The 14089-nt window shown below is 46.2% G+C and overlaps 1 protein-coding gene and 1 pseudogene across 1 annotated transcript in view; one reads left to right on the forward strand and one right to left on the reverse strand.

Moving 5' to 3' along the window:
* Positions 1 to 39: 39 nt before the first annotated feature.
* LOC148773658 (uncharacterized) lies at positions 40 to 12208 on the reverse strand (annotated as a pseudogene).
* Positions 11543 to 14089, forward strand: part of ZKSCAN2 (zinc finger with KRAB and SCAN domains 2) — a 17291-nt gene continuing 14744 nt past the window's right edge. Inside the window, exons 1-2 of the mRNA XM_055409711.2 lie at positions 11543 to 12703; positions 13702 to 13888. Of these exons, the coding sequence (XP_055265686.2) occupies positions 12299 to 12703; positions 13702 to 13888 (592 nt within the window). The 5' untranslated portion in view covers positions 11543 to 12298. The remainder of the gene's footprint in view (positions 12704 to 13701; positions 13889 to 14089) is intronic.

The following is a 14089-nucleotide window of genomic DNA, read 5'->3' on the forward strand; positions in this document are numbered from 1 at the left end:
ATTTTGGAGCCCAAAAAAACAAAGTCTGACACTGTTTCCACTGTTTTTCCATCTATTTCCCATGAAGTGATGGGACCAGATGCCATGATCTTTGTTTTCTGAATGTTGAGCTTCAAGCCAACCTTTTCACTCTCCTCTTTCACTTTCATCAATAGGCTTTTGAGTTCCTCTTCACTTTCTGCCATAAGGGTAGTGTCATCTGCATATCTGAGGTTATTGATATTTCTCCCAGCAATCTTGATTCCAGCTTGTGCTTCTTCCAGCCCAGCGTTCCTCATGATGTACTCTGCATATAAGTTAAATAAGCAAGGTGACAATATACAACCTTGACGCACTCCTTTTCCTATTTGGAACCAGTCTGTTGTTCCATGACCGGTTCTAACTGTTGCTTCCTGACCTGCATACAGGTTTCTCAAGAGGCAGGTCAGGTGGTCTGGGATTCCCATCTTGTGGGTAATAAAAAGGAGGAGGAAATATTAAAGAAGCAGATTAAATCACTTACAGGTAAAACCTCCTTGGTCAGGTAGACTAAAGTACTATCCCAGCCTTTAATATATTTGAATGACAACCAGTAGAGTCTGTTGCCCCATCTGCCAGTAAGGGGACCCCTGCCCCAAAACTCAATGCCCTAAGGGTAGGCAGTCTCTGAAAGCAGACATTGCTCTGACTCCCCCATCTGGATCAATGTGCTGAGAACACAGCCCTGCTGCACCTGGAAAGGGTGTTATCTACTGGAATCTGTGAGGGGACATCCCACTGGGATGGGTGGATTCCTTCACACCCCTGGGTGAGGGGGAACGACAGTCTCCACCAGGATCCTGTTGTCTTGCTGCAGGCCAGACCAGCTGAAATGCACTCTACCTGGAATGGAACATGCACCCTGACAGAGGGGAGAAGGTGGGGTTCTGGTCTGGCATTTCCCATCCATCTCCTCACTCCTGACAGCGCCACCTCCCCCACAAGCACAACCAGGTCAAGCTCTAAATGTTGCAGCCGCATTAACATCCAAAGATCAGGCCACAGCTGTAGCTCTTACAGAAGGGGAAGACCTCCCCGTCTAAGTTCCTACCACGTTTCTGTCTTATTGGCCTTGGTCTTCTGCTGCTCCTGTGGTTTCCAGTCATGGGATGGCACCTTCTACAGTGGGCCCACCTGATGTCTGGCAAACCAATCAATCCACCTGTTGCGTATGTGGGTAGCTACCCCTCTCAACTCATCAGGACTGGCATAGTGTGTATCGCCACTCCAGGGAGGGGACTGGAAGGCTCTACAGCAGTACCTTAAGGAATGACAAGCCAGGACTAATACTCTTCATTCATCTGATATCACCAACACTGATCCAGAACACTGGCCCCCACAATCAATAACACTGAACAGGGTACACTTTTTCTGTCAATCAAACTACACAGCCAGGCCATTAAACTGCTGACAGGAAGGGTCCTAAAAATACCACTGGAGTCATGGGTGGTTCTCAAATTTGGTTTGCACTCAAATGTTTGCATTCAAATTTGGGGTGGGTTCACTTGCATCCATGCCAGGTGGCAGACATTTGAGCACCTGGGCAACTCAATGTTGGAAACAGAAAAATCACTCTAAAAAGAAAGGACCCAGACTTCTCTGGTGGTTTAGTAGTAAGAATGTTGGAAACAGAAAAATCACTGTAAAAAGAAAGGACCCAGACTTCTCTGGTGGTTTAGTAGTAAGAATCCACCTGCCAATGCAGGGGACATGGGTTCAATCTCTGGGCCAGGAAGATTCCATATGCTTCAGGGCAACTAAGCCCATGTGCCACAACTACTGAGCCTGCGCACCCTAAAACCTGTGGCTCCACGATAACAAAAGCCACATCGATGAGAAGCCCACACATCACAACTAGAGAGTAGCCCCTACTCCCTTCAACTGGGGAAAGCCCACATGCAGCAATGAAAACCCAGAGCAGCCAAAAATAAAATAGAAAAAGAAAAAACAATTATACCATGGGTGTGGGATGGCAATCACTGAACTGTGTGGTCATTCTGTCACATTAAGGGCTAGTGACTGATTTGGCATTAATGGGTCACACTGCATATCTGCTAGATGACCTGGAATGTGACCCAATGGCTGTGTCGCTCAGATCTTTGGCCATGGTTTCACCTGTGGTTGGGCCACTGTGACCCTGGGTTTTCCTGAGCCCAGGGGAGAATCCACCCAGAGTAACAAAAGCTGCCAAACTCCCTGTGGTCAAGGCCAGATGGGCACGTCCTGTTTTCCACTGGTAACACTCCATCTGGCCTCCATCTTGATCCCCTCCATTGATCTGGAGGACATCATAGCACACACAGAAGCCCTTACTAAGTTCACCCAGAAACTCTTGTATGACAGCTAGTAAAGGCTGTCCTTACTAGACACTGAAGTGTGTCCAATGAGAAAATCCGTCCTACAAAATAGGATTGCCTTGCATGTTGTTACTACAAGGAGGCACCTGTGCCATGACCCAAACCAGATGCTGTGTGTTCACACCAGATGAGTCAGCTAATGCAGCATCTTTAACAAACCTCATGAGGACACAAGCGCTTGCCCTGAGTGATCCGACCCCTAGCCTAGGGAGTTTAATAAACCAATGGTTCAGATCATGGGCTTCTTGATGGGAAAAACTGTTACTTACATTGAGAATCATTATCTTGATGTGTGTTTTCTCTTGTATGTGCCTCTACAGCTGCTGTGGCTTCTGCCTCTAGTGCAACCAAAGAACCACCCAACAAGCTACCTCCCTGCTGGTGACACCCCTTGCTGACCACTCAGGGCCCTCTGTGGAAGTGGAGGCTAGGTGGAGTGTCAGAGGAGGTCACCAAGAGAACATGACTGCCAGTTCACCCATGAGCTGGACCCCAGTAATCAGAGGCTCCTCACTCCCTTCCTCTGTCCTTGGAATGTATGTTCTGCCCACTGCCTCAAAGTGGGAGCCGTTTCAAGGACACAGCCTTGAGAGAGCAGTGTGTTGTTGAAACCATCTGGACAGTATTCATGACTGAACCCTGTTAAAGCCTCTACATAAACTATTAAGATTCTGGGGCTGGGTGCAGAGATCTAGTCATCTTGTGGCCCCTAAGCCAAGCCTTATGTGTCAGTTCCCTTGCTTGTTACATCCACCACCTACCCATCTGGATTGGCTGCCTCTTTTTGGTCTGTCTTCCATGTACAGGGACATGTTTACTGACCCAGAAGTGGCTCAGAAAGGTCAGTTCCAGAAATGGTCATGTGGCCCAGGTCTAACCAATCAGGTATTCCATCGCTCTGGTCACAATGATTGGTTGAAGAATTGCACATGACCCAAATCAACCAACCTCATCAATGTCAGCCCCAGGATTTTTGCTGGATTAGGAAAAACATAAAAGAGCAGGTACTCTCTTCCAAAAGACCATCAGCTACCATAGGATGGAGAGAACCTTCATGAAAATAAAGCCAAATCAGAAGAAAGCAGAGCTGAATAAAGGGAGGAATCAGATACCTGAGGGCATAATCTGGGTAGAGCTATGCCTGAACTTAAACTTTCCCTGGACATTTCAGTTATATGAAACAAATTCCCTTCACTCAACAAATATTTATTGAAGGCCTACTGCTCCAAACACTAAAACACATTAGTTAACATTTATTTTAACTTAATATGATATAAACTAGATTTCATCACTTGCAACTGAAATAGCTTTGGTCAAAAAAAGACTTCATGTTGTTTAATTCCTCCATTGTCATTTAGCATCCTTCCTGCAGATGCCTCTTTTTCCTAATTAGATCATGAATTCATTAATAGAGACCCTACATTATATCTCTCTGTATCACCAACTACAGTATGTACATAATTGTAAATAACTGACAAATCATTTGTTAAGTCAATAAATAAAGGCTACATTTATTGGGCATCCAAATCAAATAGCCCAGTTCAGAAGAAATGTCCAAGGAGACTAGCCAGTGAGTTCTGATTAGACCCTGGATTTCAGGAGGAATCAGTGCTCCATGAGCACAAACATAGCATGATAATAAAATCAACACTGATCCACAAAAAAGGAACATATCACAGTCAGAACATATGCACATGCCTACCTCTGCTCTCAGCCCAAATTCCTAGAAATGATCCAAGAAAAAACACTGCTAAATAATAAATACATAACATTGATGAAAATCAAGAAAAAGTACAGCAAAGGACCACAAATCCTGAACAGAAGAAAAAAAAGGGCTAAAAACATGTGTAAAAAGGAATTGGCCGTGAAGCTGGAGTGGTTTCAGGGATGATCCAAATTCAAAACAGGAAGCAATGAATAGTGAATGGTGAATGGAGTAATCAAAGAACCCAGTTCAAAGCAATTGAGTGGTCAGTCCATTCACTGAGACTTCTATGCTCCTGGGGAGTAGGGAGCAACCATCTTTTCCTACAAATCAAAGGCCTGACTGAACACAAAGGAGGAAGACACGTGACACTGCCAAAAGCATCCTGCAGCTCTCAGGAGAAAGGAGAAATACTCAAACCAGAACAAAAACTATCAGTTCACTCTACCTGGCAGCACACCAAGCCCCTTCAAACAATGAAAACAAGTTGATACATTATCAACAGGTGAATACTGAATGTCAGTCTCAAACATGAGCTGTTTGGCAAGGGGCGGGGGGAGGTGGAGGGGACAAGAATTCCCAAATACAATGCAAAATCTAATCTAACAGTTCTTTCAATATCCTCCTACTTAATCTCTCAACAGCCTTTAATAAAAACAGCCCCTTTCTCCTTCGTGCGACACCTATTTTCTTGGCTGCTATGACACCACACTCAAGTGGTTTTCCTTCTACTTCTCTGGTGAGTTCTACTCAGTCTGCTATGCAAGATTCTTCTATTAGTTAGCTAGGGCTGCTGTACCCAAATACCATGAACGGAGGGATACAACAGAAATTTATCATTCATGGTTCCAGAGGCCAGAAGTCTGAAATCAAGGTGTCAGCAGAGTCACGCTCCCTCTGAAGGCTCCAGGGAAGGATCTTCTCCAGGCCTCTCTCCTAGCTTCTGCCAGTCCTTTGACTGTGGTAGCAAAACTCCAGTCTTCACATGGACTTCTCCTAGTGTGGGTGTCTATTTTCAAATGTCCCCTTTTTATAAGGACAAATGTCATAATGGATTAGGGCCCCCAAGTCCAGTATGATGTCATATTAACTAACTACATCTTCAATGACCCTATTTCCAAGTAAGGTCACATTCTGAAGTACTGTAGGTCTCTACTTCAACATATGAATTTGGCAAAGGACACAATTCAACCCATAACGATTCTCCTTCACTGTGTGCTAAATGATGGGGTGCTCGAGGGCATGAACCAAGCTTCACTTTCCTTCGACACCTATGTGTGCATATATATGTGTGCTCAGTCATATCCAGCTCCACCTATACTCTTTCCTTATATGTTCCCTTCAAGTCTGATGGCCTTGAATATATGAGGATGACCTCCAGGTTTAAATCTTCACCAAGGCCTCCCCCTTGAGGTACACCAGTCTACTTGACACATATCTAACAAAGATCTCAAAATATCACATCCAAATAAGAATTAATGATTTTTCCATCACCGTGCATGCATGCTAAGTCACTTCAGTCTGTCTGACTCTTTGTGACCCTGTGGACTATAGCCCATCAGGCTCCTCCATCCATGGGATTCTCCAGGCAAGAATAGTGGAGGACCACGCACTCCTCCAGGAGATCTTTCTCACTGAGGGACTGAACCCAAGACTCTTAGGTCGCCTGCACTGGCAGGCAGGTTCTTTATCACTAGTGCCACCTGGGAAGCCCCATTCCCACCACCACTTCACTCTAAAAAAACAGACCGTACGAGTTCTCCCCATATCAAATACTGTAGCGCCATCAACCCAAATACCCTCAAACAAAAACTCTAGGAGCCATCCTCAATTCCTCTTCCTCTATGCTCCATAACCAAGCTGCTCCAAGCCTGCCAGTGCTACATTCAAAATACACGGAACACATCATTTCTCTCCACGTTTGCTGTCACTCCCAGATCTGAGTCACCATCACCTTTTGCCAGAACTAAATCCAGAGGCCCATCTGCCCACTCTTCCTTCATTCTTACCTCACTCCAATTCACTCTCAACATCAGCCAGCGTGATTTTGTTAAAGTGTACAGCAGATCTTGTCACTTGCTAGTTTAAAATCCTTAAATGTCCATTTTTAGAATCAGTTACCAGGACCTGCAAGACTCCTGCAACATGGTCTGGCCCCTGCCTGACACTGCATCTCACTCCGGTCCCATTCCTCCCCTTGCTTAGTATGTACCAGCCACACTGGTCTCCTTTCAGCTTTTATGTTTTTGTTTTAATATCTTATTTTTTCAATCTTCTGGCTGTGCTGCACAGCATGTGGGATCTCAGTTCCCCAACCAGAGATTGAACTCATGCTGCCTGCACTGGCAGAGCACAGTCTTAACCACTAGACCGTCAGGGAAGTCCCTCCTTTCAGTTGTGTGAAGACTCAACACTTTCCTACCTCCAGGTCTTTACATTCTCTTGCCTTTTCTCCTTCCAGAAATGCTCTTCCACTAGCTGCATATCTATGGTTCCATCTCATCCTTCAGACTCCAGCTCACAAATATCAAACCTTAGAGAAAACTTTCATTTATCAGCCATTCTAAAGTAACCTCTGCCTGTTCTGTTCTGTTCAGTCGCTCAGTCGTGTCCGACTCTTTGCAACCCCGTGGACTGTAGCCTACCAGGCTTCTCCGTCCATGGGATTCTCCAGGCAAGAATACTGGAGTGGGTTACCATTTCCTTCTCCAGGGGATCTTCCCGACCCAGGGATCGAACCCGGGTCTCCCGCATTGGAGGCAGACGCGTTAACCTCTGAGCCACCTCTGCCTAGTTACAGTCTGTTCCACCATCTTATTTTCTTCATCGCATTTATAACAATCTGATGTTACACTACTTATGTTTCCTTGCATGTTATTTTTCTCCTGCTCCAATCTCCACCTAGAACATAAGCTTCTTAAGGGCAAGCCTCATGTATGTCTTTCATCACTGTATCTTTGGTATTCAACACTTTACCTAGAACATAATTAGCTTCAATATCAGACCAGTCAATCCTAAGGGAAATCAACCCTGAGTGTTCATTGGAAGGACTGATGCTGAGGCTGAAGCTCCGATACTTTGGCCACCTGATGCAAAGAGCTGACTCATCAGAAAAGACCCTGATGCTGGGAAAGACAGAGGGCAGGAGGAGAAGGGGATGATAGAGGATGAGATGGCTGGATGGCATCACTGACTCAATGGACATGAGTTTGAGCAAACTCCAGGAAGATAGTGAAGGACAGGGAAGCCTGGCGTGCTGCAGTCCATTGGTTCACAAAGAGTCGGACACAACTTAGCAACTGAACAATATGTGTTTAAAAGATGGGTGCATGAATAGAAAAATTAATAGAAAATTAATAAAAATTAATCTTACTCAATTCTGAGTACTGAGTACTGAATTCCGTATGCTGAGTACTCTCTCAAATACTGTTTCCATAGTGGATCTGGCCCAGGAGTCTATACGGAAGCAGATTTTCTCCCAAAGACACAGAGATGCCCTCACCTTCCTACAGAACAGGCATACTTTCCACTGCCTTCCTCATAAGGTTCAAATCCTCTCCTCACCTGTGTGCACAACTTCATCTTTCATCACTTCCTTCCCCTGAGCTAAGGTCACAGAAAGGCACACTCAACTTCACACCATTACATGAAAATACCACTCATGCTCATGGTTTTGCCTCTCTTTGGAATACTAAACATCCCTCAGCTTCCCTCTATGAAGCTTTTCCTGGTAGCCAGAGAGGCTATACTCTGTACTGTCACAGGCCTTCATGCATCCCTCCACCACATTTATTCTTGTTGTTTAGTCACTAAGTCACGTTCAACTCTGTGCCCACCAGGCTCCTCTGTCCATGGGATTTCCCAGGCAGGAATACATGACAATTCCATGACTAATTTTCCCCACTTTACTGTTACTACTTTGAATAAAAAGGTTATGTCTTATGTCTCTGCTTATCCCACCAGTGCCTAGCATAGCACCTCATAGCAATGCAGAGAAAAACCATTGACTATTACATACGCGTATCAAGAAATAATTGAGAATTTTTCATTATTGTGTTACTCAATGTGGTGAAAAGAACTGGAATATTTAAATGGTTATTATTCTGTCAACTATCTGACCATCATTAGCGAACCAGTGGGAGAGGCACTTCTTAATCTGCGAAATGGAAATTTATTTCAATTAGTTATAATTTGGTTAAGAAGTCATATTTGAAAATATTTATACTATGTCTGAAATAGACACACCAATACAAACATACTCAACTTTTTCACTTTTCACTTTCAGCTTGGATTTTTTTAATTAAGCAGAAGCACTGATAGAATTTCTTGGAACTATAATGTATTAATATAGTTAATGTTCACTTTTATGGTAACCCTACATTAAATCTCATTGGCCAAAATCAAGTTATAGCTGCTCTAGTTGCTGGCTAAAGGCTGGCGGATCAGCACCATGGACAGAGGAAAATGGTGCACAAGGTCACTCCAGAGCTACTTGTAAACTAATAGCTGTGATAGCAGATGTACTACCAAGGACAGACTGGTGTGAATGTTCCTCTGGGGATCATGGGAAGAGCGTGACATTAAGGCTTGGGTATTAAGAAAACAACCACTGTGCCAAGATGGTTCTGAGTAGCATGATCTGCTTCATTTATTGACCCAGATTGATTCACTACTTTTCCAATAATTTGCTCTTCTGTTCCCAAGGTGCCAACATTTTCATACTAAAGTAAATAGCTCACTAGAAAATATGAAGAACATTTGTTCTTTTTACCTGTCCAGTACCTATGACCCTTTTTCCTTTGCAAACCACCTTTCAAACAAGATGTCTTTAAAAGATGACACTATGGAATTTTTTATAATTGAGAAGTATTTATGATGATATTGAAGTTATGTTTAAGGTGGAAGTTCCTGTCTTTTAGTAGTACATCCTGACAGGTACAGATGAAATAATATGATATCTGGGACTTGCTTCAACATAATCCAGGATTAGGGGAGTGGACAGAGGTATAGGGAAGACAAGACTGGCCATGAATCACTAACTGTTAAAGGCAGAGCATGAAAACATGACTTAATCCTCTCTACTCTTTTATATGGGCTTTCCTGGTGGCTCAGACAGTAAAGAATCTGCCTGTAATGCAGGAGACCTGAGTTTGAGCTCTGGGTTGGGAAGTTCCCCTGGAGAAGGAAATGGCAATCTACTCCAGTATTCTTGCCTGGAGAATTCCATGGACAGAGGCGTTTGGTGAGCTACAGTCCATGGGATCACAGAGTCAGACACGACTGATCGACTAACATACATACACACTTCTATATGTTTGAGTTTTTCCATTAAACACGTGTATGCACGTGTCACTGAAAGACCACACACAAAAAAATAAAAAGTGATTCCTGAAGAATGTATAACCCTGCTCCTAACAAATAATGCAGGGCAAGACTTAATACCCTCTGCTCCAAGAGTACCTTAAGGAAGCTGAGCTATAACTGTCCACTGCAGACTTGAAACTTTGAGCTATAACTCTCCACTGCTCCCTAATGTACCTAAGCTGCTTGTGACACTTCAGTTCAGTTCAATCGCTCAGTCGTGTCCAACTCTTTGTGACCCCATGAATCACAGCACACCAGGCCTCCCTGTCGATCACCAACTCCCAGAGTTCACTCAAACTCATGTCCATCTAGTTGATGATGCCATCCAGCCATCTCATTCTCTGTTGTCCCCTTCTCCTCCTGCCCCCGATCCCTCCCAGCATCAGTCTTTTCCAGTGAGTCAACTCGTCGCAGGAGGTGGCTAAAGTATTGGAGTTTCAGCTTTAGCATCAGTCCTTCCAATGAACACCCAGGGTTGATCTCCTGTAGAATGGACTGGCTGGATCTCCTTGCAGTCCAAGGGACTCTCAAGAGTCTTCTCCAGCACCACAGTTCAAAAGCATCAATTCTTCGGCGATCGATTTTCTTCACAGTCCAACTCTCACATCCATACATGACCACTGGAAACTTGCTTCTCCTAAAAACACCAGATGGCTCAAGGAACTTATAAAAGACCTTATTTCTTAGCTGACTCAGAATTGTGGGTGGCCACTTAAGTCTGAAGTAACCTTGGGCAGTTATATCACCTCACTGAGGAGTCAACGTCCTTAACTCTAAAACAGAGATAATCCTACCTGCCTTGTAGGATTTCCATGAGAACTAAACTTTGCCTAGTCAGCTCTTACTCCTCCATTGTTTCTCATCTCTATCTTTATCTCTTCAAAAAACTTTCCCAGAACTCCTGACTAGGCCATTTCCCTCTAATGTACACAGACTCTCAGCACCATGTTCCTCTCCCTGGCAGTACCTGCCGCAGTTACAACTATCCATTGTATAACGTCTGCCTTTCTCAACAGCAGCAGAGGATGCTGTTTTTTCTCACCACCTATCACCATGCCTGGGAAAAGAAAAAAAAAAAACAAGAAAGAGGCTCAATAAAAATTAAACAGACAAAAGAAATGAAGTAAACTCTGTAGACAGCTGTATAAAGACAACTTCTGGTATATACTAGATGCCCAGTAGAGTCTCAACTAATGTCTCTTGGCTGTTAGAATTTGCATGTCAAGCTTTAACTAAGACTTTCTCTAAGAAAGAAAAGCCACTAAGTTCTATTTTCTACAAGGCTATCTACCCAAGTCCCCACCCCCAGAATAGGGAATTTTTTTTTTTGGCTTTGCATGAGGTATGGCAAATGCCTAAAACTGCCTGGCACCTAATCCGTAAAGGGATGGAGAGAGGGATGGATGGGTGAGCACTGTTCGGGGGTTTCACAGAAGTTGGGTGACTGGACAACTCCTTCCGGCACCACCAGGGAAAGCTGGAGCCCGGTGGAGGGATTCTGAGCCAGAGACGACATCCCCTCCGAAAATTTTTGCACCCCTCCTCACCCCCCGCCGACTTCCCGGGTGCCCGAGACAGTAAGCATCTCCCAGGCTAAGAGTAGACCCTCCCGCTGCCCTTCAAGCAACTGACGGGAACATTTACAGACGCGGATATTCACAGCTGCTCCCACAGGGGATGGCGGCCGGTGCCGGGCGGCGTCCCTCCGCGAGGGCGGCAGTCCCGCCGGCCAATGGCCTCACACACGCGTCACGGAACCCTCCGCCAGGCAAACGAGTTCTCACACCGCGCGACAGAGAGAACTTTGCACCGCCTCCACCGTAGCGCTCCCCCACCTCACAGTCTCCCCGCCTCCCAGATTCCCCGGCTGAGAGAGGACGCCCACTCCCCTTTCTCGTGCCGTTCTACCGTCTCCAGCAAGGTGCCTGTGCTGTGTCCCTCCGCCCCGTGGACGCCGCGCGTCAGCTGCGCTGCGCCCCTTCTCATTCCTAAAGTGTCTCAGCAGCGAGTCACTGTGCTGCGCGCTCTCGCGAGAGTCCACCGCGCAGCCCCCTCCCCCCAGGCCCTAGCTGGCGCGGGAGCCTCCCCTGAACCCCGCGGCTCGCGGGCGCGAGCGGCGCATGCGTGGCCGCGGCTCCCAGCGCCCCCCGCGCAGTCCGGGAACAGAGCGGACGAGCCGCCAGAGAGGAGCCCGTAGCCGCTACCCTGCGAAACGTCGTTTGGTCCCCGCAGCTCCTCTCCCTTAAGGGGCAGGGCCGCTTCGCGGCTTTCCTCAGCGTGCGGAAGTTTCCTGAGGACGGCCCAGGCCACCTTGAGCCAGAAAAGCCAAGCGCTGGCTGCGGATAACGCCGGCCCCTACCAGCCGCCCGCAGCGGCCTGGGCGCGCCGCCGTGCCCCGAGCCTCGAACCCGGAGCCGGGAGGGTCTTGCACACCCGGCCCCACCCACTCGGGGCCTCGCCTCCTCGGGCTCGCCTCCCCTGGCCCCTGACACACCCCCTCCCGGCCCCGCTGTCCGCCCCCGCCCTCCTGTCCTCGGTCCCCTAGATTTTCTGGTCCTCCAGCCTCGCTGTTTCAGACATTGCACTAAAAGATGAATCCTGAAAAACTACAGCGCGGGGACATACATTGTGACGAGAATAGGCCGAGTTTTTGGACCTTAGAGCACAAGTTCACCTTTTCGAGGGCCTAGAATGGATTTGAGTAATCAGCCTAGGGTACCCTGTTTCTGCTGACACTGCCGTTTTCATCTCCCTTCCTTCCCATACTTCCAAAACCATTAATTAGCAGGCGGCTCTCGGAGGTTTGACTGAGTCTCCTTCGAATCAGACGTGAGGTTGACCTCCGGGTTAGAGCATGGCTGCATCCCTGGACCCTCAGACCGACGCTCCCCTGGAGGTTGAAGGATGCCTCATAATGAAGGTGGAAAAGGAGCCCGAGTGGATATCGGAGCCCATTCTGGAAGGATCGGAGAGCTCTGAGTCCGAGACCTTTCGCAGATGCTTCAGGCAGTTCTGTTACGAGGATGTGACTGGACCCCATGAAGCTTTCAGTAAACTCTGGGAACTTTGCTGCCGGTGGCTGAAGCCAGAAATGCGTTCCAAGGAACAGATCCTGGAGCTGCTGGTGATTGAGCAGTTTCTCACCATTTTACCGGAGAAGATTCAGCTGTGGGCACAGAAACAGTGTCCAGAAAGTGGAGAGGAGGCGGTGGCCCTGGTTATACATTTGGAGAAAGAGACTGGCGGACTAAGACAGCAGGTGAGAGAGGCTTTTCCACATTTTTGTGTTTAGCAAGGAGAGGGTGGAAAGGAAAGTGGACAAGAGATGCATTGCAGAAAATGCAAATTGCAGAAGGATAAATAGTAATGAAAGACCTTTAAAGGGCATCTACCTAAAAGGGATCAGAATTTCATGTTAAATAGGGAAAAAGCTTTGGTTGAACTATTATCTTGCAAATGACACTAAACATTATGCATCTGAGTATTTGTTCTAAATCTTTGCATAATATTTCCCCCAAATTTTGAGAGAACAGTACATTATGCTTCACAGGATTTGACTTCTGCAGCTTGCTCCTAAAGAGGGCTGTTTTGATCCCTCTCAAAATTTAAAAAAAAAAAAGGACTTCATCTGTTTTCCCTCCTGTAATCCTTTAATATTCCAGTCCAGTCTTCTGAAGTCCCGCCAGTGTCATCATCCTTGTCACCCTTCTCCATTTTCATCGCTGATCCTTATTGTCAGTGACTTTGCATGCTCGTCTTAATTGTTTTTCAACAGCCCTTTCCCTAACCTCATGAAATCCTGCAAGATTTGCACTTTCACCTGGCAAGGGATTTGCATTTATGTAAAGACCTGTCTATTAGCAAGTTGCTGTGCTGGTCAGAAATAGACACTCAATGTCAAGATTAATTTTCTAAGTTTTCATTTCACTAGTGAATTAGTGTTCTGAGAACTTTCACTTCTCTGTGAACCTAATGGTATCAGAATACTCAGTATTCTGATAACAAGGAGGCTCTGTATTTTACTCTTAACAGATATTCCCTCTCTGTGTATTCCCCCCTCTCCTGTTCCCTTCTGCCTAGACTTTTGGATAGCAGTATGGACCCGATGTCCTCAGAGGTCCCACTGGGAATAGAATGAAATTTTCACTCCTTCTCACATCTTCTATCCTTCTTTGATATCTTTCATGAGGGAATTTGGCCCTGATCTGGCCCTCTTTTCCTCCCCTTTTCCATTATGGCATTGACTTTATTTCCCAGGTTATCAGTCCTGTGCACTCAGAGAAGCAAGCGCCCCTTGGAGCAGCCTGGGAGGTGGCAGACTTTCAGCTGGGGCCAGTGGAGGCCCAACCCAGAGTGATGTCTCAGGAGGAAGCTGAAAGCCTCCACTCAGGACACCAGGAACAGCCAAACCAAAAAAGAGAGCTTCAACCCTTATCCAAAAATGGTAAGAAGAACGTAGTGCATGCCCTGTGCAGAGACCATGGCAGATTTGTTTTGTAGCCCTAACATTCTGACTTGTTCACTGTAGGGCCCTCTCGATACATACTTGAAAATAAATTGAATATTTGGGGAGAAAGACTTCATTAGCTTCAAGAGTTGGGAATATGGGTGACAACTCTGCGACCCCATGGACTGTAGCCCACCA

Source organism: Moschus berezovskii, chromosome 27, assembly GCF_049115385.1.
Source record: "Moschus berezovskii isolate FMDL1 chromosome 27, NW_MosBer_1.0, whole genome shotgun sequence".
NCBI lineage: Eukaryota > Metazoa > Chordata > Mammalia > Artiodactyla > Moschidae > Moschus > Moschus berezovskii.